At 33.7% G+C, this 27,748-nt stretch overlaps 1 protein-coding gene across 2 annotated transcripts; it reads right to left on the bottom strand.

Annotated features, from left to right (window-relative positions):
- On the bottom strand, positions 1-27,680 carry GEN1 (GEN1 Holliday junction 5' flap endonuclease). 2 transcript variants are annotated; one of them, XM_017526180.2, is made up of 14 exons: positions 27,400-27,680; positions 21,702-21,874; positions 20,535-20,721; positions 17,373-17,549; positions 15,771-15,881; positions 13,306-13,379; positions 10,761-10,852; positions 9,275-9,425; positions 8,921-8,957; positions 8,754-8,834; positions 7,675-7,805; positions 4,068-4,129; positions 2,074-2,217; positions 1-1,537 (listed from the first exon to the last, which is right to left on the bottom strand). In XM_017526180.2, exons 2-14 carry the CDS (start codon positions 21,860-21,862, stop codon positions 222-224), a joined length of 2,724 nt encoding a protein of 907 aa, XP_017381669.1. In that variant the 5' UTR covers positions 21,863-21,874; positions 27,400-27,680; the 3' UTR covers positions 1-221. The 2 variants fall into 2 exon arrangements, with proteins under 2 accessions (XP_017381669.1, XP_037593399.1); XM_037737471.1 differs by lacking the exons at positions 21,702-21,874; positions 27,400-27,680 and adding an exon at positions 20,838-20,960.
- Between the last annotated feature and the right edge of the window lie 68 nt (positions 27,681-27,748).

Raw genomic sequence — 27,748 nt, 5'->3', positions numbered from 1 at the left:
AAAAATATATATTATCTGAAGTTTTCAATACAGAGGATCTTTTAAAACCGGTTTTAGTTAACATTTTAAAAATTACAATTTTGATTAAAATGGCAACTGTTTCATGACATACAGAACCACATTAAATTTTTACTATGCATTAACTAGATACCTTCCCTCTGTCTCTGCTATTGCTGATAGCACTAAAATAATAATTTATACTTAAATGTTTTAAATTCCTTTCAAGTGCTTTGGAATCTTAGTTTTAATCTCTGGCGTAAAGGAAGAGGACTATCCAAACAAGTACCAGAGTTGTTTTCTTTATGACACTCTAGAGAACTCAGAGAACTTTTTGCTGAATCTGGGAAACAGCTTTCTTCATTCTCAGCTGTTTTATAAGCTCTGACACACTGTTCAGTTTCTTTAATATGTATTTTAGGGCTACTCAACTTGTTGTGGCCACTTTCTTTGAATTGGGATGAATTATGCTTTTGAGAACTGTGCTTCATTCTTTGAGTTGTGTACTTAGCTTTTCCAAACACTGGAGCACTTTCTTCATCAGAGGAATGTCTGTCAAGGCAAACACTCTTCTTCATTAAAATTTTCTGAGTGGTTTGCATATCAATTTTTCTACTATAATCTAATGCAGCATTTGGTGATCTAACACTGCAGGTCTTTTCTGTTGTGTTACTGATAGAATAAGGTACAGAAGTATAGACTTTATAGTCTTCCTGAAGCAGCTCATCTTCTTTTAGAACTTTAGAGTCTCCGGATTCATTTTGCAAGGAAATTCCCGGAAGATCCTTTGAAAGATGTGATGCACAATCAGAACCACTGTTAGCAATACAACATTCTTTCACACTAAGTTTGGACAAAGTTTTCAGGTTGACATCTGGTTGCAGATTATCCTGAGTATATAATGATTTTATAAATATTCGTTCCTTTAAAGGCAAATCCTGAAGACATAAATCAGTAATACCAGAAAGCAGATGCTCTTCAGGACTAATTATATCAGAATCCTCATCCAATACTTTATTTATATTTGCAGTATACCTTTCTGATTCACATGGCAGTTGTTCTGGGATATTTTCAAAGCCACCAGGGATAGCTGATAGCTCTGATTCAACTTCTGATTTTAAACCTTGAGAGAAAGTATTCCTTTGAATCACTGGAGAATTACTAAAAGAAGTACCTTCCCAGTCAATGGTGCTCAAGTGGAGATCGGTAATCACGGATATATTATGACATGAGGTCCCAGGTTGACTTGATTCTGAAATTAGAGACTTAGTGACAGCCTTAATTTGCTGTATAGCCAAAGGTCTTGGAGAAGACATGAATTGTTCTTGTGCATTCAAACATGGAGCATTTTTAGGTAAAAGCAAGCTATGCAATGAGGCAGAAATAGATTCCTGTGGTAATGTAGGTTCAGGTGAAATTCCCAAATTTAACTTGGAATTCTGCTTGTGAAAGATTTCACTTGTGGGTTTTAAAGTCATGTGTGACTGAAAGCTCATTACATCATCTGGTTCTGGCAAATTGTTTTCTTTAGGCTTAATACCTGAAAAAAAAAAAAAAAAAAAAAAAAAAAAAAAAAAAAAAAATATATATATATATATATATATATGTATATAAAATCAACATTTATTTTGCTTTAACTTGGGTAAAAAAAACAGTTCAGATGAAAAATCTATATAAACAGTTTTTGACTTTTTTTTGTCTCAGTGAATTCCTAGAAATATTATAAAATATTTCCCTCTAAAAACAATGTTATAATTTAGTTGTTTTCCTCACTGAGTTCTGGGAAAGGAAAATGTATTTAAAACCCCAAATATGCTATACATAGTAGTTGCTCAATAATTGGTCAGTATAATTATTATTATTAACACTTGGCTAATTTAGTAGACAGAGCAGAATGATTTATTCCTGGCTTTTCGGCTTTAAAAGAAAAGTACCTGAAGACAAGGAGGAATACAGTTCTTGACTCTTGATTTTATAGATTCTTCAGTATAATTCAGACAGAATAGATTCAAACAGAAGAGGTGACTCCTATAACATTTGCATGTGGCATAAATAGCTATCAAACACAAAACTTACCTTTTTGTTTCTTCCCTTTAATTTCTAATTTTTGTTTTTGGTAAATAGCAACGATCTCAGGATAGGCTGCTTCAAACAATGCTTCTTCTTCAATTGTTAGTAGAGCAAATTCTCCATGTTGTTTATCTTCCATTGCATAATGTTCTAAAATATCAAAAATACAGCAAAGCATCCTTAATTACACATTTTAAAAAATTCAGTATTTCCATGTAATTAAGTTTACCAGGTAAAATAAGTTATTCACAAATGGAATATTCACTGCAAATCTTGCTTTATAACACCTAGATTCTAACAATCTGTTGATAGCAGTACAAAATTTATTTACTTATGTTTTGCCTGGTAAGAGCTGGAAGGAGATTCTTCCTAAATTAGAATTTTAAATCCTCTTTATTTCAGAGATGGTAGCAGCAGCTGAAAGAATACTTTGTTTAGAAAAGGTTGGTTGGTTTAATTCAGTTAAGTAAGTGTTAAAATTCCAGGTAAGAATAAAAAAAATTCCTAAAACTCAACATCAGCTTTCTTTAGTGATGACTTCTGAAATGAACACAATTGAAAGGGTCATCAAAAGTATTACTACTTTCCAGGCTGGGCGCAGTGGCTCAAGCCTGTAATCCCAGCACTTTTCGAGGCCAAGGGGGGTGGAACACCTGAGGTCAGGTGTTCGAGACCAGCCTGGCTAACATGGTGAAGCCCCATCTCTACAAAAAATACAAAAATTAGCCAGGTGTGGTGGCAGGTGCCTATAATTCCAGCTACTTGGGAGGCTGAGGCAGGAGAGTTACTTGAACTCAGGAGGCAAAGATGGCAGTGAGTCGAGATGGTACCAGTGCACTCTCTAGCCTGGGCAACAGAGCGAGAGACTGTCTCAAAAAAAAAAAAAAAGTATTACTACTTTCCAGATTGTTGTTTCAGAGGGTATCACTGTCTCAAGCCCAAACTAACTGGACTTACAAGCAATTAATAAATAAAAATAAAAATGTTCATATGTAAATTTACAATACAGTGTATATATAAACAGTGCACTAGATTCTTATGTTTATTTTCTATGTGGGCAAAACCACAAAATAAGCCAAATTATAAAGAAATGCTGATAAGTTTAAAGCAGAAACAAAGACAGTAAGTGATCTTAAACTAGCTTGAGGTGCATTTTCTCCCATAATAGCTCCCACAAGGATCAGTGAAAATGGGTATCTGACCCTCAGTTCTTGACAGGAGAGATGCATTGCCAAACTGAATTAATATCATGCTCTTTCCTGAAAATATACTAGTTGGCGTAACTGTTCCTAAATACTTTTTAAAATTATTCAGCATTCTATTTTCCTCTAATTGCTTGGAATCGTTTATCTAATTGTTTATAATTTCATTCTTCAACGTTACCTACAGCTTAAAGTTTCATTGGGCAAATCTATTCTCTCAAATATGATCATACAATCTAATTTCAAAGCCAAAACAGAAATCAACTTGGTGTCATTTTCCATTTTAAAGTATCTGTGTTTCACTATCTCCAGTATCGGAGCTAATTCAGAGTTCACTGTATTTCTGTCTATAGCAAAAATAAGAATAATTTGACAATGAAAAATTCCCAATGAAAACTAAGCAGGGTAATAAAAGGAAAGGAAGTATACCCCAGGGGATATTTTACCAATCTTAATTTTTTCAGATGTAATATACATGAAATTGAATGACCAGATTATTTGTAAAAGCATTTATTTGAGAAATATCAATAAAAACTATTTCAGTATTACTATTTTAGTAATATTACAAAAGAAATGTAAAATTAAGACATTACAACAAAATAAAAGTTTATCATATTTACTGTTAGTCAAAACCTATCTAAAATAACACAGGCAAACTATGAAATCAATCTGTGGTGCATGTAATGGGTTTTATCTTTATTTTTCACACACATTGAATACATATACATATACAATATTTACTAGACATACATGGTCAAATGTTATAAATCGAGCATTTTGCTTAAAGTGAATACATACCAGGCTTTTCCCATTCTATTTCAAAACAATGAACTCCATTTCTGATTCGGGTCTTAACAATTCTGAAAAATAAATTCATTTAATGAAGTATTAATTGCATAAGTTATTTGGAAATTTTCAATTTGTAACCTGAATAATTTCCATAGATTTTTTTTTTCCAGGTAAAAATATTTTAAGGAATTACTGGCTAGTTATTCCTTTGACTAGTTATTTAAAAGATAATATTGTTAGGTACATAGAGTTTATTATTGTTAAATCTTCTAGGTAGGTTGTTCCTTTCCTTATTATTCAATGTTCCTCATCTCCACAATAATGATTTTTGTTTTAAAGTTTGTTATATTACTTTGATAAGTACAGTATTTGCCTACTAAGCCTTCTTAAATCTCTTTATTTTCAAGCTCTGTATTATTCTACATGTACCTTATAAGCTGAATATTGCTGAATTTTATTTTCTTATCCAATATAATGTCTTTAAATAGGTGAGATTAATCTGCTTACATTATTTGTGATTCCTGATATAGCTGCTGGATTCATTCATGCATCTTATTTTGTGTTTCCTGTCACCAGCTTTTTCTTTGCTACTTCTACCTTCCTTCTTCCAGTATTCTTTTGGTTTGATAGTTTGACTTTCTTATTTTAACTGTGCTGGTTTGAAAGGTATTTTATTTCTAGCAGGTACTCTTAAGTGTTTGAATGCATACTTTGGGATTTTTGGCTTATCATCAGCAGCATCATGTATTAATCACTAAATATTATACAAATATTTATATACATTTTTTTCTAGTTAGTTTATTAAATTATCCAAATATATTTTAATCAATTCCTGAGCTGACCACTGTTTCTTGTAATTTACATCTTCCCTTTGTGTACATTTTTTTTTCTTGCTGAAATTTATCCTTTAACAACACTTAAAAACAATCATTATATTTTGTTTGTTTTGAGTCTTGCTGTATTTGCCCAGGCTGGAGTGCAGTGGTGCCATCTCAGCTTACTGTAACCTCTGCCTCTTGAGTTCAAGAGATTCTCGTGCCTCAGCCTCCGAGGTAGATGGGATTACGATGCCCAGCTAATGTTTTATATTTGCAGTAGGAGGAGTTTTCGCTGTGTTGGCCAAATTGGTCTAGAACCCCTGGTCTCAAGTGATCCACCTGCTTTGGCCTCCCAAAGTGATTGGATTACAGGGGTGAGCCACCATCCCAGCCCTTTAACAGCACTTTTAAGGAAAGTTTATGAGTGGTAAACTCTAGTCTTCATGTTTAAAAATGCTTCCTATGAATAATGTTTTAATAATTTCAAGGTTGTAAATTATTTTTGCTCGGTACTTTGAAACATCACTCCTGCATCTTCTGTCATCTATTACTGTTATCAAAGATGTGTGCTACCAGATGGTTTATCTTTTTTCTTTGCTATTTCCCAGCAAACTTTATTCTGAAAAATGTCAAACCTTCATAAAGGTTACAAAAATAGTACCATGAATACTCACATACTTGTACTGAGATTCAATTGTTAATTTGCAAGTTAGTTGCAAACATGTCTCATGGCACATCACCCCTACAGCCTATCTATGTAGAGCATTTTCCTACATTGCCACAAACAACTATCATACTCTGAAAGTTTAACACTAATACAATACACAGACCATATTCAAATTTCTCTGATTGTCCTAAAAAAAGGTCCTTTATGACTTAAAAACAATTCAGAATTCAATCAAGATCATAACATTTTTCTCGAATTGTGTTGTCTCTTTATTCTAATCCAGAAACTCTCTATATTTTTTTGTTTTAGTTTCGAAGAGTCCAGGATAATAGCTCCACAGAATGTTCCTCACTTGGATTCATTAGATTGTTTTCTCATAATTAGATTCAGATTACACTTTTTTTTTCTTTTTTTTTGGAGACAGGGTCTCACTCTGTCACCCAGGTTGGAATGCAGTGGTGCAATCTCAGCTCACTGTAACCTCCACCTCCCAGGCTCACGCAATCCTCCCAACTCAGCCTTCCAAGTAGCTGGGATCACAGGTGCTCTCCACCATGCCTGGCTAATTTTTTTTATTTTTGGAAGAGATGGGTCTTGAACTCCTGAGCTTAGTCAATCCACCAGCCTCAGCCTCCCAAAGTACTGGGATTACAGGTGTGAGCCACCATGCCCTGCCTAGATCAAACTTTTTGGGCAAAAATATTATATGATAATGTGGTATCTTTCTCAGTTTAACATATTAGAAAGCACATGATATCAGTCTACTGTCCTTTTATTGGTAATTAATCATTTGGTTAAACTCATGTCCACTGGATTTCTCCATTTATGAAGATATCATTTTTCCTTTGTAATTAATCTGTAGAGTGGTATTTGAGATTGTGTCTACTCTTTCTCTCCAGCAATCTTTCATCTAATGGTTTTAATATCCATTGATGATTGCTGCCTGATTGGTTTGGTACTTTTTAAGATATTCCTTTTATCCTTGATGTCTGCAATATGCCTTGGGTATTTTATCTATTGTGCTTTAATTTGGAGTATAACTTTATCTGTTTTAAATATTGGAAAACTCTCAGAGATGATTTCTTCAAAATTATTTTCACCTTTTATTAGCTTCTAGGAATTAATTCAAAACTACTCTTAAGCATTTTTCATATGACAGTCTTTGAGATTATTTCTGTGTGACTTGATTAGTGCTGTCTTCCAATCACTAATTCTTTTTGACCAAGTTCAGCCTAGAGTCCCCTTTATTGCTTTTTATTTCAGCAACTATTTTTAAGCTTTCTAATTGTTCACTTTTAATATCCATCTATTTATACCTACTTTTATAATTTTGCCTTCTGTTGCTTATAAAAATATGTCTTCATCTTTCTGAGGACTCTAGCATTCTGAAAGGCTAACCACCCCCAAGCCCTGTACAAAACCTTTATCAGACTGCTTTAAAACTTAATTTAATCTGAAGTGAATTCATGATCCAACTCTTGATTTTTAAAATACTACATTTCTTCATATGTTAAGTTTTATTCTTCAGTTCTTTTACATTTTATCTGTCTTCACTTCTATCTCTCTAGTCTTTTTTGAGTAATTTCCAGTAGGCTTTCTGGCCTTCAGGCAGCATTTGGTTAGTTTTTTATTGTCTACCCCACCCTCTAATCTCCTAATAGAAACAAAGAAATTATACCCTAGCTACTGGGTTTCAAGAAATAAGCCTGACTCCATCAACATCTTGCACTTTTGGTCCCTGTTTTATTTTTTACATTGCAGAGATTTACCTCCTGGGTGATACTGCTGCTTCTAGACTTAAGGCTCTGCCAAACCAGTTTTAGTTCCCACATTCCCTTTACATTTTTGTTCCTTTCCTGGTCCATTGAAATAGCTGTCTTATAAAGCCTGGCTATATCTTTTCGTGTTTGTTTCTCTTTATAATCTATTATTACTATGTGTTTGAAGTAGAAAAGTATGATCAAGTATGACTTACTATGTTGTCCAGACTGTAAGTCCTGAGTAAGTTTTTAATATTTCAAGAGGCCTTTCCTCCACCTTTACAAAAACGAGGTTAAAGATATTAAAAATATTTTAATTATAAGAGATTCAAGTGAAAACACAGTCTTCACCATTCAGCTCTTTACATTACCGAATTGGCTGTAGTTGATTAGAGTGCCTTCTACCAAGCTTTCTTTCTGTCATGTCATAACGGGTCAAAAGTACCAGCAACTTCTCACATGCATAGTGATTGGGCCACTCCATTTTTTCAAGAGTAAATCTCTGTAAATATAATAAAAATAAAACAATATTTTGTTATCTCTTGGAGACAAATAGCACTCCCAGGTGATATTAATAATTTTCCTTTAGAATTAACATTAATTAAAGTAGCATCAATGAGAATATTCTGAGAAAAAAGAATGAGCCTCCTAAGGAAGAATCATTATTAATGAAGAATCATTATTGCATAATGATTAAGAGTGAGGGCTCTCGATTTGAATGCCAGGATGGTATTTCTTAGATGTTGGATAACTTACTTAACCTCTCTTAGCCTCAGTTTTACCATCTATAATGTGAAAATATTATAAACCCAGCTCACAGATTATAAAGATTGAGATTACATGTAATATGTTAAAACAGCAAATTTAAATGTCTAATAACTGTTGGCTGCCATTATCAATGTGGCTGTCACTATTAATACTTGTTAAGTACCCAGCAGTTACAATTTATTGAGCCACTCTGTGTCCCTAGCCACTATATTAGGAGTTATTATAAATAATCTCATTTAATTCTCATGGTGACTTCAAGAGATAAGAATATTTTTTCTATTTTGAGAATAATACATATCTAGGGTTACACAGTAAACGGAATATGGTTCAAATTTAAATTTAGGTCATTAATTTCAGATCTCAATTTTTGGAAAAGAATAACATACTTGATCTTGACATTCTCTGGTTATCAGACCCTCTTCCCCCAAAATATCCCTGGATGTAATATATCCATATATGCTAATTAAGGCATCCTCTAAAATAGCATAACTGTACTTCATCTTACAGTATGCAAAGTATGGCCACTTTATGGGAAATGAGAGATTAGAAATAAACACTGAAAAAATATAAGAGCTGACTGTTTTAATTTTAAACCTCCTTCAGACCAATCAGAGTGAATATCTGTTGCTATCTTTCCAGCATATAACTTCATATGGTAAAGCAAGAATTTATTTTCAGATACCTGAAACAATAACAAATCAGGTCTTTGGTACCTGATAACCTTCACCAATTTATCCTTGTTTAAAAGGAATTCTTGAATAACCTAGCAAGAAAAAAGAAAATAAGAATTGAGACCTAAACTTATAAGAAAGTTTCTGAAATAAGTACAGTTGAATTACTGGATATTACCTCATGGAAGGGAAATCCCTCACAACCACAAGCTTTCCTGAAAAAAAAAATTATATACATGTTATTACTATAATAAGACAATTTTAGACTGTGAAATCATCTCAGCCAATCTCCTCCCATTTGATAAATGTGAATGTACAGTATCGCAAACAATCAAGCTTCTCTTTGAATAACTATTACATTACCATCTCCTGAGTTAGCTAAATTTTTGAAAAGAAATCAGAAAAAACTTTTGTTAAACATGTGACTAATCTAGACACGTGGGGAAAGATTAAGTGGAAATAATTCAACTGAAGACATGTGTATAGGTCATGCCAGGAAAAAGCATAGTTTTTTTTTTTTAAAAAAACTTACTTTTTAATATTGTTCTCTACTTCACTGAGTTGCCTATCATGTTCCGTACGGTGCCACTCACAAGGGCAGCAGTATTCATAATCGTGTGGCTCACAATATTTATCACTTTTACATAATCTGCAACCATTACGTTCATGATCCTTAGGTGAACCTTTATGGAGACCCAAAAAAAAAAGTATAATATGTTTTGCTTCTTAGAATTACTTTCTACATACATTCTTTTTGCCTGTATCCAAATTTTCAAAAATTGATATTGCCTAGCGTACTACCTAGCATATAGAAGGGTTTCAATACATTTAGGTTGAATAGAGTAATAGACACCATAGTAATTCTTGGGCTCAAGCAGATCTTGAGCTATTACTATCACATGACACTTTAGAAAAAATTATTCAAAAATTATTCTTCTATCTGAAAGTGTTTAATTAGACACTTGAAATTGTACATTTACAATAATCAGCAACAGAAAACTTTTAAGTGGAAGCTACATGCAAAATAGTAGAATTATTGGAAAAAAATATTATTTACTTAATAGAACAGCTCTAATAGAATAGTTTCTTTAATGAGTCTATCAAAAGAATATAGCAGTTAATTACCTCTGCTAGTGTCTAGCTCTCAGTTATTTTTAAACTATCCTTGGAACATGAACAAATGATGACTGCGGCACGGGTGTAGAAATTTAATTCCCTTTAAAAGGAAAGTTTGATTACTTTCTACATTGTCTTAAGAATATGGAGGAACATACATACTTGCTATGACCTCAAATTGTCATTTATAAGTTATCAAAAAACTATACAATAGCATCTTATTTATAAAAAACATTTATTTTCTTCCATAATTTTATCTATATTTTAATAATAAAAATATATTTAGACAAATAGATACAGCAGAATTTCTTTTGAAAGACGAGCTAACATGATATCCTAATCTCTTTTGGGAATGAAAGGCCTTTCTCATCCAGTACCTGTTCACCTTTTTTTTTTTTCAAACCAAGACTAATGAAGAAGATCTAAGCTATTTTCAATAATGGTGAACATATATTAGAAATTAGTTTTGTCACTGTCTTCACACACAATTAAAATGCATTGCAGAACAATGAAGAATTATTTAAGTATATAAATATAAATCACAAATATATTAACAAATGGTATCAGTTCTATTTTCCCTTCAGACTTAGTACATATTTTTTTCTTAAAATGGATTTCTATATTGAAAACATAATTTTAAGATCTAAGTAATTTGGCATCATAGTTTGAAACTGTACTTATCCTACATTTGTCATCTACATCACATTACTGCTTTCAATAAACACTTACTGAGTGACTACTATGTAACAAAACTCCTGACTCCAAGAAATTGCCAATCTAGTAGAGAAGACAATGTAAAACCCTTCAAAGTATTATTAATATTGATATGTAAAAAGTACTATGTAAACAAGAATTAAAACATGGGTATCAGATACGAATAACCATTCCCCATGTCTCCTTACCTGGATGAGAACATACAGAACAATGAGCCAGTTTTTTAGTGACTAGCAGTTGTGGACTAGAGTTACAAGATGTTTCATTCCACCGATTAAACCTTTAATAGAAAATGGTTTTTAAAAAAGGAAAAATAATGAGGTCACAAAAATAGTATGTTCTCAAATATTAGGCTGATCTATTCCCTTTCACCTACCTAATTATTTTCCCTTGGGTAGTTGATAAAGTTGCTGGACTACCATGGGAAAATCCTCAGTTACAAGTTTTAAATGTGGCCCCAAGACCCAAGGAGAGAGAGAGAGTATGTCATGTGTTTGTATCTATCTATCTGTATCCCTCTCTCTCTCTCTAATATATATATATCTCCAATCAAACTTTTTAAGAATCTTAAGTTAGGCAGCAATATGTGAGTAGACTGATTTGTAACTATCTCCTTTTGATCTCTTCTCTGTGTGCCAGAATACAAAACAGATATTTCTTTTTTTTTCTTTTTTTTGAGACGGAGTCTCACTCTGTCACCCAGGCTGGAGTGTAATGGTGCAATCTTGGTTCACTGTAATCTCTGCCTCCCAGGTTCAAGCGATTCTCTTGCCTGGATATTTCTTTATATCAGAAAGAAGGGTTAAAGAGTAATATATAAAATTAAACAAAACATTAATCTTCTGGGTGAAAACTGTGTCGAAAAGCTAAATCATCTAAAATGATCAAGAGCAAAACATTACCTGCTTCATAAAAGATTTTAAGAAAACTGTATATTACTATAAAGATTTCTACTAAATAAAAGTTAATTTCATTTTTGGCTAAAGTTCCAGGTTAACATAAAACCACAAAGGGTATGGTTAGGTATTAATCATAAAACATATGAGTTCTGAATTATGTTCCTCTACTTACAAAAGTTGAAGTTTTTATGAAAAGCTAAATTATCTCTTCAGGTCATTGTATAGTATCTGGTTCTTAAGGTTACTATTTAGCTTCTGGAATTTCTAACTCATTTACTACAAAGACCAAATACAAGCCTGTTAAAAATTAGCATTAACTGCTTTCAGATAAAGAATAGCACTCTAAAAATTAAAAATAACTGGGGGGAAAAGTCAGTTTAATAAGATAAAATAATAGATAATTTATAAAAGAAAAGTAATTTTATTATTTTCAAGTGTCAACAGTGCTTATTTGTTGAAACTGTTTCAATAAGAATGGTTTTGAGTTAGCCACATGTTATATTCACTTGTTTTTTCTTTTTTATATTATTTTTTACAATTCTCAAATGATTCCTTAACTCATCCCCATGACAAAGTATACCTTTTCTTTCTTGCTTTGGCACAGTAATAATTAATGTCAATAATAGATTTACTGAAGTCTCAGATTTATCAATAGTTTTACAGATAAAAGAGAAGTCTTATAGGAAAGAGTAGAGTGATTTGACATGTTTTTCATGGTCATTCCTTTTTCATTTTTACCTCTTAGCATTTCTTTTCAGGCACGTGCCATCTTGAACCTGCTGGAGGCTAAGGCTGTTTTTAGTTTCCCAGTATCCTAGTTCCTTTCTTTTGAGTCTATACCGATCATCATTAACATTAATTTTTATAAAGCATTGCTTTCATCAGTAAATATAATTCATGTGTTTTTGATATAGCAAGCGGCATAGGTTGTTAACTTCTATATAATCTGCATCTTGTTCTCAATCCTCAAACTGTAGAGACTAAATGAATTAATGTTATTATTAAATATGTAGCTATAAAGCAAAGGCCAGTCAAGTAAGATTTTGATTAATTACAATATGCCACAGACATTTCATTTATAGAAAAAAAATACAATATCAAAGTATGAAATATAAAATTATTTTAATGTCATGTTTACCTTTACCTGGTAGTAAAACAGTTTAAAATAACCAGTGGCAAAATGCCCATGGTTATAAATAAATGCACTTGACATTGTACTAAATGTGTTTAGTGAGTTAATAAGAGATTTTTAAAAATGCAATATGGTGCCTGGTCACTGTGGCTCATGCCTATAATCCTAAGACTTCAGGAAGCCAAGGCAGGGGGAATCACTTGAGCCCAGGAGTTTGAGACCAGCCTGGGCAACATAGGAAGACCCTATCTCTACAAAAATAAAAATAAAAAATAAAAATTAATATATTAACATGTTGAATATAAATAATATATATTTTAAAAATGCAGTATGGTGGCTGTGCACAGTGGTGCCTATCTGTTGTCCCAGCTACTCAGGAGGCTGAGGTGGGAGGATCGCTTCAGCCCGGCAGGTTGAGGTTGCAGTGAGCAGTAATTGCACCAGTGCACTGCAGCGTGGGTGACACAGTGAGACCTTGTCTCCAAAAAAAGAAAAAAAAATGCAGTATGGCTTAGACCACATATTCTCATTCTTTCTTTGGAAAATTTCAGAATAAATAAAAATAAATTATCTTAAATCAAAATATAAGTCAGTTTAAAAATACAAAACCCTTTTTGGAAAACAATTCTTTTTTGTACTATTCATATTAAGTTCAGCAAGAATACAAGTTCAATGTCACAAGCAAAAGTAATTAATAGTTACCTCTGAAGTAAACTTTGCCCTTTCAAAATCTGTATAAGTTTTAATGCTTGCTCTTTTCCAACTCCCGGGACTCCCTTTCAGAAAGTGGAAAAAAAGTAATTCAAATGTTAATCAATCACCAGGAATGGTTAAATGTACATTAATTGAAAGTAAGACTCTGCAGCTGAAAGAAAGAATGAAGTAACTCTTTTAAGTAAAGACAGGAAAAGATGTGCAAGACACATTGCTATGCATAAAACAAAAATTCCACAATAGTGTATATGATCAGGGTTTGTAAAGTAAATGACAATTACACTGTTATCTACATAAACAAAAAATTCAGAGGTTTATATACCAAACCACTGATGGTGTTCATTTTAGGGAAGGGAGGGTCATAATTTTAGAGGGCTTTCACTTACTATGTTAATTATTCGGATGATATTTTAATTTAACCTAACTTTATGTCTGTAATCAGGAAAAACCCAGTTCATTTAATTACATGAACATTCAATATTCCAAAACCCAGACATAAAGAGAGAACAAAGGAGTGCTCTAAGTTAACTCTTGAAATTAAAAACTTAAGAAAATTCAAAGTGTGAATTTCCAGTATGCAAAAATGATATGCATGAATGTATATTCCCATCACAATTTCTGATTTAAACTGAGTTTTCTAGCCCCTATAAGTATATGAATATGTCCTTATAAGCAGAGCTGCTATTTAGCCAGTACGCACTAGGACTGACACGCTCATGCTAACTGGTTAGTAAACAGCTACTGCCCAAGCATCCTGAGTGTCTACCTGCACAGGAATCTCCCATCTAACCTGAACGCTTCCCAATCCACCTATACCCAGAATCCAGCTACTAAAAAGGGTCTATGGCACAGTAGGCACACCCTACTGTGGAAGAGACAGAAGTCTCTTCCATCTCTATAGCCTATGTCTTTGGCATAAACTTTATTAGATATCTTGACTAACATTCTTTTTGTATTAGCATTAGCTATATCTTAAAGTTTTTAAAGGCAAATCAAGTTAGTACATAGTCTTAAAAATGTTTAAGTAGAACAATGTAAATAGCAATTTTTGTTTAAAAAAAACACAAAAGGTCAATATAACTATGGCTAATGCATAATTTAAACATCACTGTAGCTAAAGTTGGTTTCTGTGAGTTCAAGTCAGCAAATTTTTTCTTAAATACTGGGCTGTTTACAGATTTTAATTATGATATAATTTTACTTAGGAAATAGTCTTCTATTTTAGAAGGAGAATTACAACAAAATAATGGTTTGTGGTATTTAAAAGTTTCTTTCCTCCTGCTTTCTTTTCCTACCAGTTTAAAAAAACTTCTTTGATAATATAAATTATAAATTAGGCTTAATAATTTTACTATCCTGCTATATTTTCCTTTTTCCTGAGCTTAGATTAAAACAAAACAAAACAAAAAAAAAAACTGTCATTCTTCTTTATACTTCTCTTGGGATTAGAAGTAAAATGAGGATCTGTAAGGATACAGAAATAATCAATAGAAACATAATAAGAGAACTACATAGTAAGACCTACAATACCAGTCATTTTATATTTTTAAACGCTGTATTTAAGAAAATGGGATTATTCTCATAATGCTTAACTCATCACTCACCTGTTATACTTATTTGTTACATAGCACTAGATTGTACCTCTTAAGATATAAATAAAATATTTCCATGAACAAAACCCAGCACAATGCTGAGGCATGGAAGTATGAAAGGCTTACCCCAATGATCATGTGATTTAGCATCAGTAATAGCATTGAGCATGTGCACAACTGGAAAGCTACAAAGATTACTGAAAACTAAAAAATAGAAAACAGAGTGAAAGAAACTAACACTAGCATGATACAAGAAAAGAACAACTCCTATATTCATTTAAAAAGATAGTCAAACACATATGTGAATCTCTAATGGTTTACTGAGAGTCAAACTGTGGAACTACTTATTATTCTATTCTTGCTTATAATATTCAGTGTCACAAGTCAACTTTTAGTCCCATCTGAAATGCTGATTATTTTAGACACTTAATAGCTTATTATGCCTAAAATTATATATATATATATATATATATATATATTTTTTTTTTTTTTTTTTTTTTTTTTTTTTTTTTTTTNTGCAACCTCTGCCTCCTGGGTTCAAGCAATTCTTGTGCCTCAGCCTCCTGAGTAGCTGGGATTACAGGCGCCCGCCACCACACCCAGCTAATTTTTGTATTTTTAGTAGAGGCGGGTTTCACCATGTTGGCCAGGCTGGTCTCAAACTCCTGACCTCAGGTAATCCACCGCCTTGGCCTCCCAAAGTGCTGGGATTACAGGAGTGAGCCACCGCACCCAGCCAACCTGACATTATATTTTAAATTTGATTCTTAATCATATAGCTATATCATATTCATATTTACATAGCACATAAAGTATAAAAAACTTTATGAATAGCAAGTAAATATGCCAATTTCAGCTTACCTTTGGGAGATAATCACAGCCAAGAAGTATTGCCAATCCAACCAGAGCATCTCTATCCAAACCTAGTTTACTCTTGATAGATGACATTGTGTAACAGTCAACATGTGGGTCCTAAACAAAGAACAGATTTAATCTTCAAAAAATACATATTTACACATTAAACAACATTATAAAAATAATTTGTTGACGTTCTCTTTAAATGTTTAATTATTCCAGGATGGACGTGGTGGTTCATGCCTATAATCCCAGCACTTAAGAAGCCAAAGCAGCTGGATCACTTGGGGTCAGGAGTTTGGGACCAGCCTGGCCAACATGGTAAAACCCCATCTCTACTAAAAGTACAAAAAAAATTAGCCAGGTGTGGTGACACGTGCTTGTAGTCCCAGCTACTTGGGAGGCTGAGGCATGAGAATTGCTTGAATCCAGGAGGCGGAGGTTGCAGGGAGGTGGAGATTGCAGTGAGCCGAGATCATGACACCACACTCCAACCTGGGCAACAGAGTGAGACTCCATCTCAAAAACAAAAAAGTTTAATTATTCCAAAAAATTTATATAAGAAAATTATCCTGATCAGCAGAATCTTCACAGAATGTGACATTTCAATACATGGAAATAAAGTTGTAGCTTCAAACGTGGCTTAAAAATAATATATTAGTCATTTTTTTCCATTTTATTGCTTTCTGGCATCTAAAAAATATAGATTTCCATCTTACAAAACAAAACATTGTAATAAATATTATAGAAAGTAAACATTCCCTGTAATTGCCCTGCCCAAAGTTAACTATCATTAATAGCTTGGTACATATTCTTCCAAAAAACCACTGTCTTTGATAACTATGTATTAATATTTACTGTTAATTACATTTTTAAGTAAGAATAGAATTATATAAAAATACTATTAAGACATTTTTCACCATTAATATGCCTGGATATCTTTTATGTCAATAATAACCTTTTCAATGACCACATTCTATTACATCATATGGATTCTGAAATAGTGTTTCTCAATGAGGATGCCAATATTAGCATTTTGGGAGAGATAACAGAAATGTCTGGCAGAGGTTTAGTTTGGTTGGCCCCAAGCCTCCAAATATATATAGTCTCTGCCCAAGCCTGAACTGTTACAACCAAAATGTCTGCCAGCAGTATCTCTCCAACTGGGAATCATTAAGTGTAAAGTATTTAATCATGTCCCTATCAATGAGCATTTGGGTTGCTTGCCAAATTTTTGTAATTATTAACAATGCTACACGGAACATCTCTGTATATCTCTCTTTGCATATTTGGAGGTATTTCTAAGGATGAAATACTAAACTGGAAATTCAGGGTCAAAGCAATACATTTTCATATGCAATTCTGTGATGTATTTTTTGAAACTGATTTAGAACCAAGCCATGTGAAGCAAGTCAAGTTCTTATGAGATAAATCCACATTTTGAAGATAATAAACTATGTGGCAATGATTTTTAATAATAGTAAACATTTAGCAATTGCTATGTGCTAGGCATTAGAGTAAGCATTTTACATATATAATTTCACTTAATCAGCCCTTTTAAAAGGTAATTTGTAAACAAATGCTAAACAAGAGAAAGAAAATAAACACCTTTGTATTCATAGTGAAATTCCTGTACACAGTCTGGGCCCCATAGAGGAAAGTATCCCCGTCATTGGTGAGGCAGCCATCTACACAACCAACAGCATTGAGGTAAGCACACATGGCTTCAGCTTCCCCAGCAGCCTGAACCCAGGGGATTCCTAAGCATTCGAGCATATAGAGGCACTGAAAACAAAAAGCAGGTGCAAGATGTTAAAGAATGTTTTCACTGCTAATTTCTTTACCATTTAATGTATTTCTGTATTACAAATATTAATAGCAGCTATTTTGGTGTTTTAAAAATTACAGTATTTAAGAAACACTTGGAAATTTGAACAATGACTGAGTACTTGAGGGCTTTAAAGAATGACTGCCAAACTTTTAGGTGTGATAATAAAAATTATATTCTAGTTATGCTTCTTTTTAAGAATCATCTTTTAGAAAACAGTACTGAAATGCTGAGAATGATACAATATTATGTCTGGGATTTGCTTCAAAATGATGTGTGAGTCAGGAAGTGGGTAGGGGCATAGATGAAACAAGATGAGCCAAGATAATGGTTTAAGATTGGTGATGGGTTACTTTTGTTGATTTAAATTTTTCTGTAATAAAAAATTAAGATTTTAATGTCAATTACAAAGTAATCCATATTCACATTTCATTGTTTTATTAAATGCTATTATCATCAGATTCTGAAAATATCTTTAAATAATAATTAATCACATTAAGATTTACATCTACCAAACTTCAAAAATTTTTCTCATATGATGGTCAATCCGGTATGTGTACTTCCAAAACTAACTAATATGTATAGTTTTGGCTTGAATTTTAAAGTTTGCCTCTTTTTCTCGTCTTGCCTTCCCTGTACAATGAAACTCTCATATTATGGGAAACCGTGGAGCGGTCAGCTGTCAGCGTCTTCCTGGGAAATCAAATGTCTGTGCAAAATGATTACATCATTTTGCTGATGCACAAATAATCTGCTGTGGGTTTCCTTTGGTTTATGATTTTAACCCAGCTAGGTAGCTTGTAGTTTAGCTGTATAGCCTAGTTCATTCTTTCTTATCATACACCGTTCTTTTTTTCATGTATCCTCTATCAGGGAATACTGAGTGTGGAGGACAGAAAAGGCTACTTACTTGTAGTTTCTAGAGACTGACAGAATAAATACCATCTCTTGCTTTGACTGATTAATTGCATCCTTGCCGCGTTGCATAATAAATGCCTCTGCCAGATGTTGCAAAAAGTCAAGGTACTATGTTGAAAATAATACTTTTCAAGACACTGACCCCATGATTTTAGAGACAGTTTTGTTACAGGTGTTGCTTCAACCTTACCTAGGTAAAAAGTAGCCTTTCATACCTAAATACAGTTATTTCAACTTCTTGCACTATTTGCCATTTCAAAGTTTTTCAAAGAACCAGCAAAGAATTTCCTATGAGACTGTTTCAATTTTTCCTACCTTATGTCTCTACCATGTGAGGTGGAGGTGGTATTGGAGGAAGACTAATTTGTGCTTTTCATGCTAATACCTAAAAGATGGCAGTGGATTAGGAGGAAGCAGCGCCTACTAACTGAAGAGTACAGAAAGATAAAAATGACTAATGGGCAACAGTGAACTAAACTAACACAAAATGCCTAAACACCATAATTACTGTAGCAATGAACAGGAATGGAGCAATTTTCTTAAGAAGAGATGGACATCTCTTTTTGTTTGTTTGTTTTATGCTGGTTCTTTAACACCCTAAGATTTGAGGACCATGAATATTTCCAGGAACTGATTATACAAGAAGTAATTAGAACTCAGCACAGATATTTTCTTCAACTGCTGACAGTCATTAAGGTGGAATATTCACTAATTGAAAACTATTTTTAAACATCACATAAGAGTAGAAAATAAAATTTCAGAAGAGGAGAAAAATGACATAATTTTTAACTAAAATAAAAAAACTGATTCAAAGCAAATATGAAAAAGGTTATATTGTTAATAAAGAACTTGCACAAAGAAAAATTAAAAACCTCAAGAAGTAGGACGTGATACCCATTACCCCAAGGGGTATGAAAGTAGGTGAAATGTTTAATGTTACTATTAAAAGACAAATGCATATTAAATATCTTTGTTGTTGCATACTAAATATTACAAAGACAAGCCTCCTAACATCCAATGTTCTTGTGAGTGCACCAAAACTGCTTATCTGACATCTGTATCAGCAGAAATTAATCAGCAAGAGCAATAAAATCATTCCAAAACTTTGCCCCATCAATCCAACTTTGGGTAATTTTATCTAAAATCTCAAATCACAAGAAAACATTACATACACAAAAAATTCTCATCATACTTTCATGGATAGTAGAGAAAAACTAAAAAAGTAAATAACATATACAATCAGGGGTATGATTCATAGCTTCATACATGTTATACAACCATTAAAAGTAATGATTTTGATTAGAATGTGACAACAGGAAGATATGGGTACGAAGCATTAAGTGAAAAGCCCAGGTTAAAAATCACGTGTACTACTACAACTCTTTAAAAATACACACATTTTAAAACAGACAAAAACTGCCTGCTATTGTTTTATATAAGTGATTTCTTTCTTAACTTTTATAAAAATATAAAATCTAGCAATATTAAAAGTAACATATAAATAATAGATTGTAATGTAACAATAATTAATTTTTAAAATCATAAGCCCTAAGGGATGCCAAATATGTATTTTATATATGAACTATCATGAATTCTGAATGAGTGAAGTATGAATTAATGAGATCTCATGTCTTCTAGGAATTCTTTAAGTCCCGCAAGTGTTATAAAAGGTAATATGATCAACTTCCTATATCTACTAGTTGCTTTAGATATACTTTTTGTTTTTATCACATCTCTGCCGAGTATTACTGTTCTCATTTCATAAGTACTACTGTTCTCCTTTCACAAGGTAATATACAAGGTAGAGACAGATTATAAATTTTGCTCAATATCTCAAGAGTTTCTACATTCCAGCGCCAGGATTGAAACTTAGGTCAATTTCACTCTAAAAAATAAACTTTTCTCTATGCACACTGGCCTGCTAGTCACAATAAAAGTAATGAGTATTAAAAATGACAAACTATTAGAGTAAAATGTACCCTTTAATTCAAATCAGAATAATTGAATCAAATCTGAATGCTCACCTCTCTTAAGACTGATTTAAAATGTGATCTCCCTGTTTTCTGAGACCACGATTTTCCAGAAGGGCCATACCGAGTCTGATTCCTCTTGCTTATGACATCAGCTTTCAGCTTCGGTGGTTCCCCTTCCATAACAAACACCAGTTTTACATCCATTTGTGTTAAATATGAGATACGAAAAAATAAGTTCCTGAAATATATAAATTAGTAATACATTAATCATCACACATTGATAGCAAAAGTCAAAATAGTATAACATAAAGGCAAAAACATTAGACTAGTATCAAAAATGTTATATATAATAACCTTTTACTTAGGGTTTTAATTAGAGTGGAAAACCACTGAACTTTTTTTTTCTTTGACAGAGCCTCACTGTCACCCAGGCTGGAGTGCAGTGGCATGATCTCGTCTCAGTGCAGCCTCAACTTCCTGGGCTCAAGCGATCTTCCTGCCTCAGTCCTCAAATAGCAGGGGCAATAGGCAGGTGCCACCATGCCTGACTAATTTTTTGTATGTTTTGTAGAGATGAGGTTTCACCATGTTGCCCAGGCTGATCTTGAACTCCTGAGCTCAAACAATTTGCCCATCTCAGCCTCCCAAAGTGCTAGGAATACAGGTGTGAGCCACTGTACCCAGCCAAAAACACTGAATATTTTTAAGCAATAGAGAGTTATGATTATTCTAATTGCTATGTAGAAAATGGTTTGGGGTGGGAGGCCAAGAGCAAGAAACTAGTGAAGATGACGCTTCAGTAGTATAGATGAGAGATGAGGTTGGCATAGACTGAGGTGGTACCTCTCGACACTGAGATAAGTTTGTGATCACAAAGTATATTTTGGAGGTAGATCTAGCAAAACTTACTTGATGGATTGGTGTGGGAGAAGTAAAATAGGGAGAAAATGTCTCCCAAACCTCTCGCTTTTAGTATCTGAAGCATCCTAGTGGATATATTAAGTAGGAGATAGATATGTGAATCTGGAGCTCAAAGGGTAAGAGGTACAAATATGAGTCCTTAATATAAAGATAGTGAATCTAGACATGTTAAACAGATCTTGAAATCTCAAAATGTAAATGAATAACAACAACAAAAGAAAAAAAGGTGAAACAAAAATCAAGACACTAAGACTGTTCATACACCATACATTTATACTCTAAGAACTTTTACTATACCTGAGGTGGGGCTTCATGACGCTGCCCATCATTTTTTTGACTGTCTGTGCCTCACACACCCAGAGACTCAGATCAACTGCAAGAGTTTGCCCACCAAGATTACGCAAGGGGATGTGTTGCTTAACAGGCTCCAAAATTTGCCACAAGTCATTCACTCCCATTCTGGTGATTATCTGCTGTTACATGAAACACACTTTGTTAAAGAAACAGAAGGTCATTAACAGTTCATTAATTCAAACAATATATTATAAGCCAGTTCAGGATAATTCATAGAGGATTCTCCTTCTTTCATTAGTCAGCTTTTCAAAATGAATCAAGAACACCTGAAACGTTAAAATGGTAACTGCCTTTTTCCCAGCTAAAAACAAGAGCTAACAAACGCAGATATAGGCAGAAAACGCAAGGATGCTGTAAATCATTTTTGTCTACGTGAAAATTCAATCCTTTATTTACATACTTAGAGAATGAGACTAATTCTTCTATCATAACCAGGAAAAACAAAAAACAAAAGCAAGGAAGCATGCAAACAAATGAACTAAAGAAAAATGGGGTGACTGAAGGAAAACTTAGAAAAGTGAGGGGAGATGAAACGAGACAGAAAATGAAGTTGGAGAAATATGGACATAACCTTCTTAAAAGGGCACTGGCTGTTTAAATTGCAAGGTCACATAATCTTCATTGTAGAAAAAGAAAAAAAAAACTTTTACTCCCTTCTAACTTTTAACCACCAAAAGAAAACTAAAGTTAAATATTTTTCCATGTAAATGACATTTTAAAAACAAAATTGGTTTAAACTCTGCTACTGTTATCTGCTTTGGTATTTCCTATAGGCCAGCTTTTCCTTATTATATATCTATATTTGGTTTTCTTTCCATTTGTTAATATTTGGTAAAAATTATGTAGCATGTGCAATGAAAATGCAACCTGACTATACAAATACAACCCAGATTATTAGGACAAGGTAGGACAAGAATACACTAAGTCAAAAGGCTATATCACCTTTATGCAGAAACCTTCTGAATAAACAGTAATGTATTGTCTGTCCCTTTAACAGAGTCTGCTCTAAAAGTAAATTTTCTCAAATTGCACATAGGTACAAACAAAACAAATGCTGGAAGGGTTGCTGTCTGTGACTTATCCTGCTTTTCTGAATCTTAATTTTACAGTGTCGTCAGTGCCACCATGAGTATTGTTATTATTATTTTTTTTGAGACAGAGTCTCGCTCTGTCACCCTGGCTGGAGTGCAGCGACACAGCCTCGGCTCACTGCATCCTCTGCCTCCCAGGTTCAAGTGATCTGCCTGCCTCAGCCTCCCCAAGTGCTGGGATTTCAGGCATAAGCCACTGCACTTAGCCCCACCATAAGTATTATTCTGTATACTCATTTCCATGAAGTGTACAATGACAGCTATGGATGTCACTTTACAGATAAAAATACACAGACTTAAAGGCAAAGAAAGCATTTGGTAGTAACGGTGGCCCACTACTAATATTGTCTATTTCACATCCTGAAGCCCCTAGTTGAATATACCATTGTGGCATAGATTCAGTTACTGTGAAAAGTTGTGGATAATTCTGGAAGAAGAGTGGGGTACATATATTCTCGAAGGCATTATGATAAAGAGAAATGAGACAAATTATTAACCTACCAGAACACATAAAACTCAAAGTTTGAGAAGGAAGTTCTTGATACTTTTGCTTTCCTTTGTGACTTGGGGTGGTTACTGGAATAGATTGCTATTGAAGAAAATTATGTAATTCCTTTGTTCTAATTTCATTTAAATGTGACCCTGACCCTAGCAGTCAAAATTTTAAATGCAGGTTATCTTCTGGTTTAGCAATACCTCTTCCAGGAACTTAAGATGTATTATGTGGTATGTATGGATTTATAAATAGCAATATTCACTGTAGCATTGTTTATAATAGCAAGACCCTGAGAAGAGCCAGGTCTCAATCAATAGAGGACTAATTAAGTAAACTGAATTATGGAATGTTCAAACTAAATTAGATGAAATGGCAAATAAATCAGTAGGATAGAAATATATGTACTGATAAAAAAAACTGATCCAAGTTTTAAAATGAAACAAGTTATATGTTAGGGATGATTACAGTTCAGAGATGTTTTTTTAAAACATATCCCTTTGTGCTGTTTCATTTTTAAAATACCATATGCCTGTATTACTTTTCAAATTAGAAAACAGTTAAAAATAAAGTGACCCTATTTATTAGGAGTTGGAGAAACTAGAAATCTTGTTAGATGGTTTGCTTCTTAGATAAGTATTAAGTGACAATTTTAAATAGAATTCATGGGTGAAATTAAAAAGTATTGTTCTGAAAATTTACAAGTACTTGAATATTAAATACTACTTCAGCATAGCGTTTTGAAGGAAGAGAGATTCACATTTTCTGGTTTCCTTCAGACTGGGTAGTCCTGCGGAATTGGCCAGGGCACATATTTTCTCTGGCAACTCCCAGTTGTAAGGTTCAACATTCTTTTCCTGTCTCTAATGTTTCCTTTTGTAAGTTGACTACACATATACAAATAAATAGTAATGAAGATTGCCACCTAGTACAGTGGTGTTTATGATGCCACATATAAACACACATTTATATATAGGACTGTGATGTCAACTGTATTCCTTCTGAGGGTTATGGTAAAAAAAAAAAAATCAAACAGCAGTAAGGTAGATTCTTGCTTATATACACTGCAGTCCTCTAAGTATTTCAAGTATATTAGGATCATTTTGTAAAGCTTTTAATGAAATAATATTAACTGGGGGCAGCCATATTAAAAAAAAAAAAAATCCAGCACTGATTCGATTATTAGAAACTCCTAAGCAAGATAAAGAGGGCTTTTAATTAATCCCATAAATAGTATCTTTTAATATTACATGATTACTACAGTTAGAACTTAGTTTATATTATTTCTTTTGTCAGAAACAAACCTGGTTTAAATAATGACTGACCATGGTTAATTCCAAAAGAGGAAAATTATGTGAAATGTACATTTTATTAAAAAGAACATCATAATATTTTAAGAATGCGATTAACCCAAAATCTGTTTCCATCATCAACTGTTTTCCATTCCTTATCATATGTTCTTTGCACAAGCTGTTCCTCTGAAGTGATATTAAGCAATGGTTAAGACTGTAAAAGCATAAAACATTCCAAAAAAGCACAGAATGTAATAGCTTTTAAGATAGTAAAGTACAACTACACTGAAGGATAAAACAGATGGTTCTTGCATGAGGTCATAATCATTGTGATGAGGTTACTTGAAAATGGTTCAGCATTAAGTAAAATGTAAAGATACTACACCAGCCATGCATGGTAGCTGATGCCTATAATCCCAGCACTTTGGGAGGCCAAGACAGGTGCATCACTTGAGGCCAGGAGTTCGAGATCAACCTGGCAAAATGGTTAAGACACCACTTCTATAAAAATAAATAAAAATGTAAAATGCTACACCAAGAACTATTTATAATTTCATCTTGCTTTTTAAATACGGTAAAATTTAAAATTTTTTTGGTGTGGGATTTGGTGATTTCCCACTCAAATCTTTTATAACAAATAATTATATTGATGTCAATCTGTTCATACAATCAATATATATATATAGCCTATCAAAAACAGTCTCCTGACATCTTCATAATTTTTTAAGAATTAGTTGTCACACAAGTCTGCTTACATGAATCAATGAAGTCAGAACAACATACAGCAGATGACTTTAAGCTATTAATGGCTTAAATTTATTTAGCTTATTTGAATCAACAAAGTCATTCAAACAACTTTATAAGCAATGGACTTGGGATAGAAAGCCTAGGATTTGAGTCTTGAATACATACCACTGATTAGCTGTATGACCTACGGAGGACATTTAACCTTTCTACAAAATGAGAGATATTAAACCAGATGAATTACAAGATTCTAAGATCTGTAATCTAGTATCTAATATTTGAATCTCATGACTGACAGCATGGAATAACAAAAAAAAAAAAAATCACTCAATTTCAGAAATTATTGCTTGGTATAAAAGAACATAAATTTCCATCTTAAAGAAAGGATTTAATAATCCACTTCCAGTTAAAACAAAAACAAGTCCTTTGATGTAACCATATGGTGCCCATAAATCAATTTAAGTTCCTAAAACTTCCTTAAAAGCTAATAAGCTTTTATTGGTTAATTATAAAACTGAATGAGGTGACAAAAACACAGAACCCTGTTAATTCCACTAATGAATCAAATTTAAAGAACATAAAAAGAGGTCAGTGGCTTAATTGATGCAAAAATACACACTTTATTAAAGCAACAGTTTTGCAATTTACTTCCGCTTTAAGAAAAACATTAGGAAGAAAATTTACTTTAAAAAAGCAGAAAATGCTTAAATTTCCCAATTCCCATTTAGATGACTATAAATTCATATAAAGATTGGTAAATGGTGAAATCTATTTCAGTGCAAGATTATATTTTAAGGGATTTACCATATAATCTCAGTAATCAATGTTGTTCTTTAAAATTATTTTTTCAATTTTATTTTAATATGAATTTAGCCTAAACGCTGAGACATAACATAATTCATGCTTATCATTAATACTTATTAAAGGTCTACTATTTAACAGGAATGCTTGTAGGTGCTGGAGAAACAATAATGGAAGAAGATCAAGCTCTGTATTTAAAGACCTTAGTAGGGTAAGTGAGACTGCAGAAGAAAAGGCATAAAAGGTAAGAAAGCAAGCTATAGTTGTATATAGAAAAAAAGGTCCTCCACTTAGTCTTAGGAATCAAGGAACAACGGTTCCTGAAGGAAGTGACAGGTAAGTAGGGACCTCTCAACTGTATTTCCCATTGGTTACAGCAAGGCCAGATGTTTTGGTCTATTTTGACTGTCATATTTTTCGTTGATCCATGGCAAGGGCCACAATAGAAATATATGTGCGATTACTTTTAAAAATAAAAGGTGACTTTGATGGAAAGAATTCTATTACTGGAGGCCAGAATTTCGACATCAATGGGAGGTGGGGTAAGGTGGCAGTCAATGCATTATTTTCCCCACCTAAAAGAGAAGATTTTGAAGTATGAAAAGTAGGTTATCACCTAGGTCTGTATATTCATGGGAAGGGTTGTGTAAAGACCGAAGGGGTAGTGTGGGGTAGAGAAGGGCGCTGAAACCTAAACCAAGGAAGTAAGATTTCATCACTTCTGACGTTTATTTAGGGGGGTTACACTCTAGGTTACCAAAGGAGGAAAGAACGATTGTAAAACTACAATGCCTTAAGGTAATTACTGTAACATAACCATATCCAAAATATAACGTTAACACGGAAAAGGGAACATTCAAGTGTGCCTATGGGGACCAGGGAGGGCTCGCCCGGAATGCCCTTGAGTGAGGGGTGGGAGTTATCTCCACCGCGTGCCCGGGGGTAGCACAACTGGACGCTGCTGCTTCGGCCGAGCGCGAACGCCCGGCGAACACGCAGCTTTCCCGGGGCGGGGTGACCCGCAGGGTCCGCGCTAGAGGAAGCAGGGGCCAGGTCGCGGCCTGGCGGCTCGGTTCGGATTTCCTACTTTATTCAAAGGGAGTCACTGAAAGTGTTTTCGGAGGAGCAGCGAACAAAGAGCTCGCCCCTAACCGAGACTGTCAAAGGAACCAGTGGGAGAACCGGGGCGGCACCGTCTCTCCAAGTCCCGCGGGACTTACCCGGACAACCCTTCCTCCTCAGCTCTGGAAGAAGCCCCTTCGTCATTTACCAGTTTAGCCTGAATCCTACCAAATTTCTGAATTTTCTCGAAACGAAAAGTCCTCTTTCTTTATCCAAGCAAAGACTAGTGCCTGGGACTCAGCCGCCAGACCGGGGAGCACCAGGAAGCGTTTCAAATCCGGCGCCCGCCCGCGTAGCCCCGCCTCTTCCGGGAAGTGACTGTCCCCTTTCCCCCCACTGGGGCCCGCTCGGCTTTCCCTTCCCGGCTACCAGCCGATCCAGAGGACGCATGCGTGGACCTGTTGCCGGGGGCGCCCAGTTATCTGCCCTTTCTCTTAGGCAAATCAC

Source organism: Cebus imitator, unplaced genomic scaffold (genome assembly GCF_001604975.1).
Source record: "Cebus imitator isolate Cc_AM_T3 unplaced genomic scaffold, Cebus_imitator-1.0 Scaffold1, whole genome shotgun sequence".
Lineage (NCBI taxonomy): Eukaryota > Metazoa > Chordata > Mammalia > Primates > Cebidae > Cebus > Cebus imitator.
Note: the sequence above shows the minus strand (reverse complement) of the source record. Positions and strands in the feature narration are given on the sequence as shown.

Bases quoted from the DNA above. Each gene is read 5' to 3' on its own strand.
- GEN1 (XM_017526180.2), bottom strand. From the start codon at position 21,862: ATGGGAGTGAATGACTTGTGGCAAATTTTGGAGCCTGTTAAGCAACAC. The intron at 17,550-20,534 runs GTGAGCATTCAG...TTTTGTTTTCAG, and splicing joins TTAAATCAGTCTTAAGAGAG to TGCCTCTATATGCTCGAATG. The intron at 1,538-2,073 runs GTAAGTTTTGTG...TTTTTTTTTCAG, and splicing joins TAAAGGGAAGAAACAAAAAG to GTATTAAGCCTAAAGAAAAC.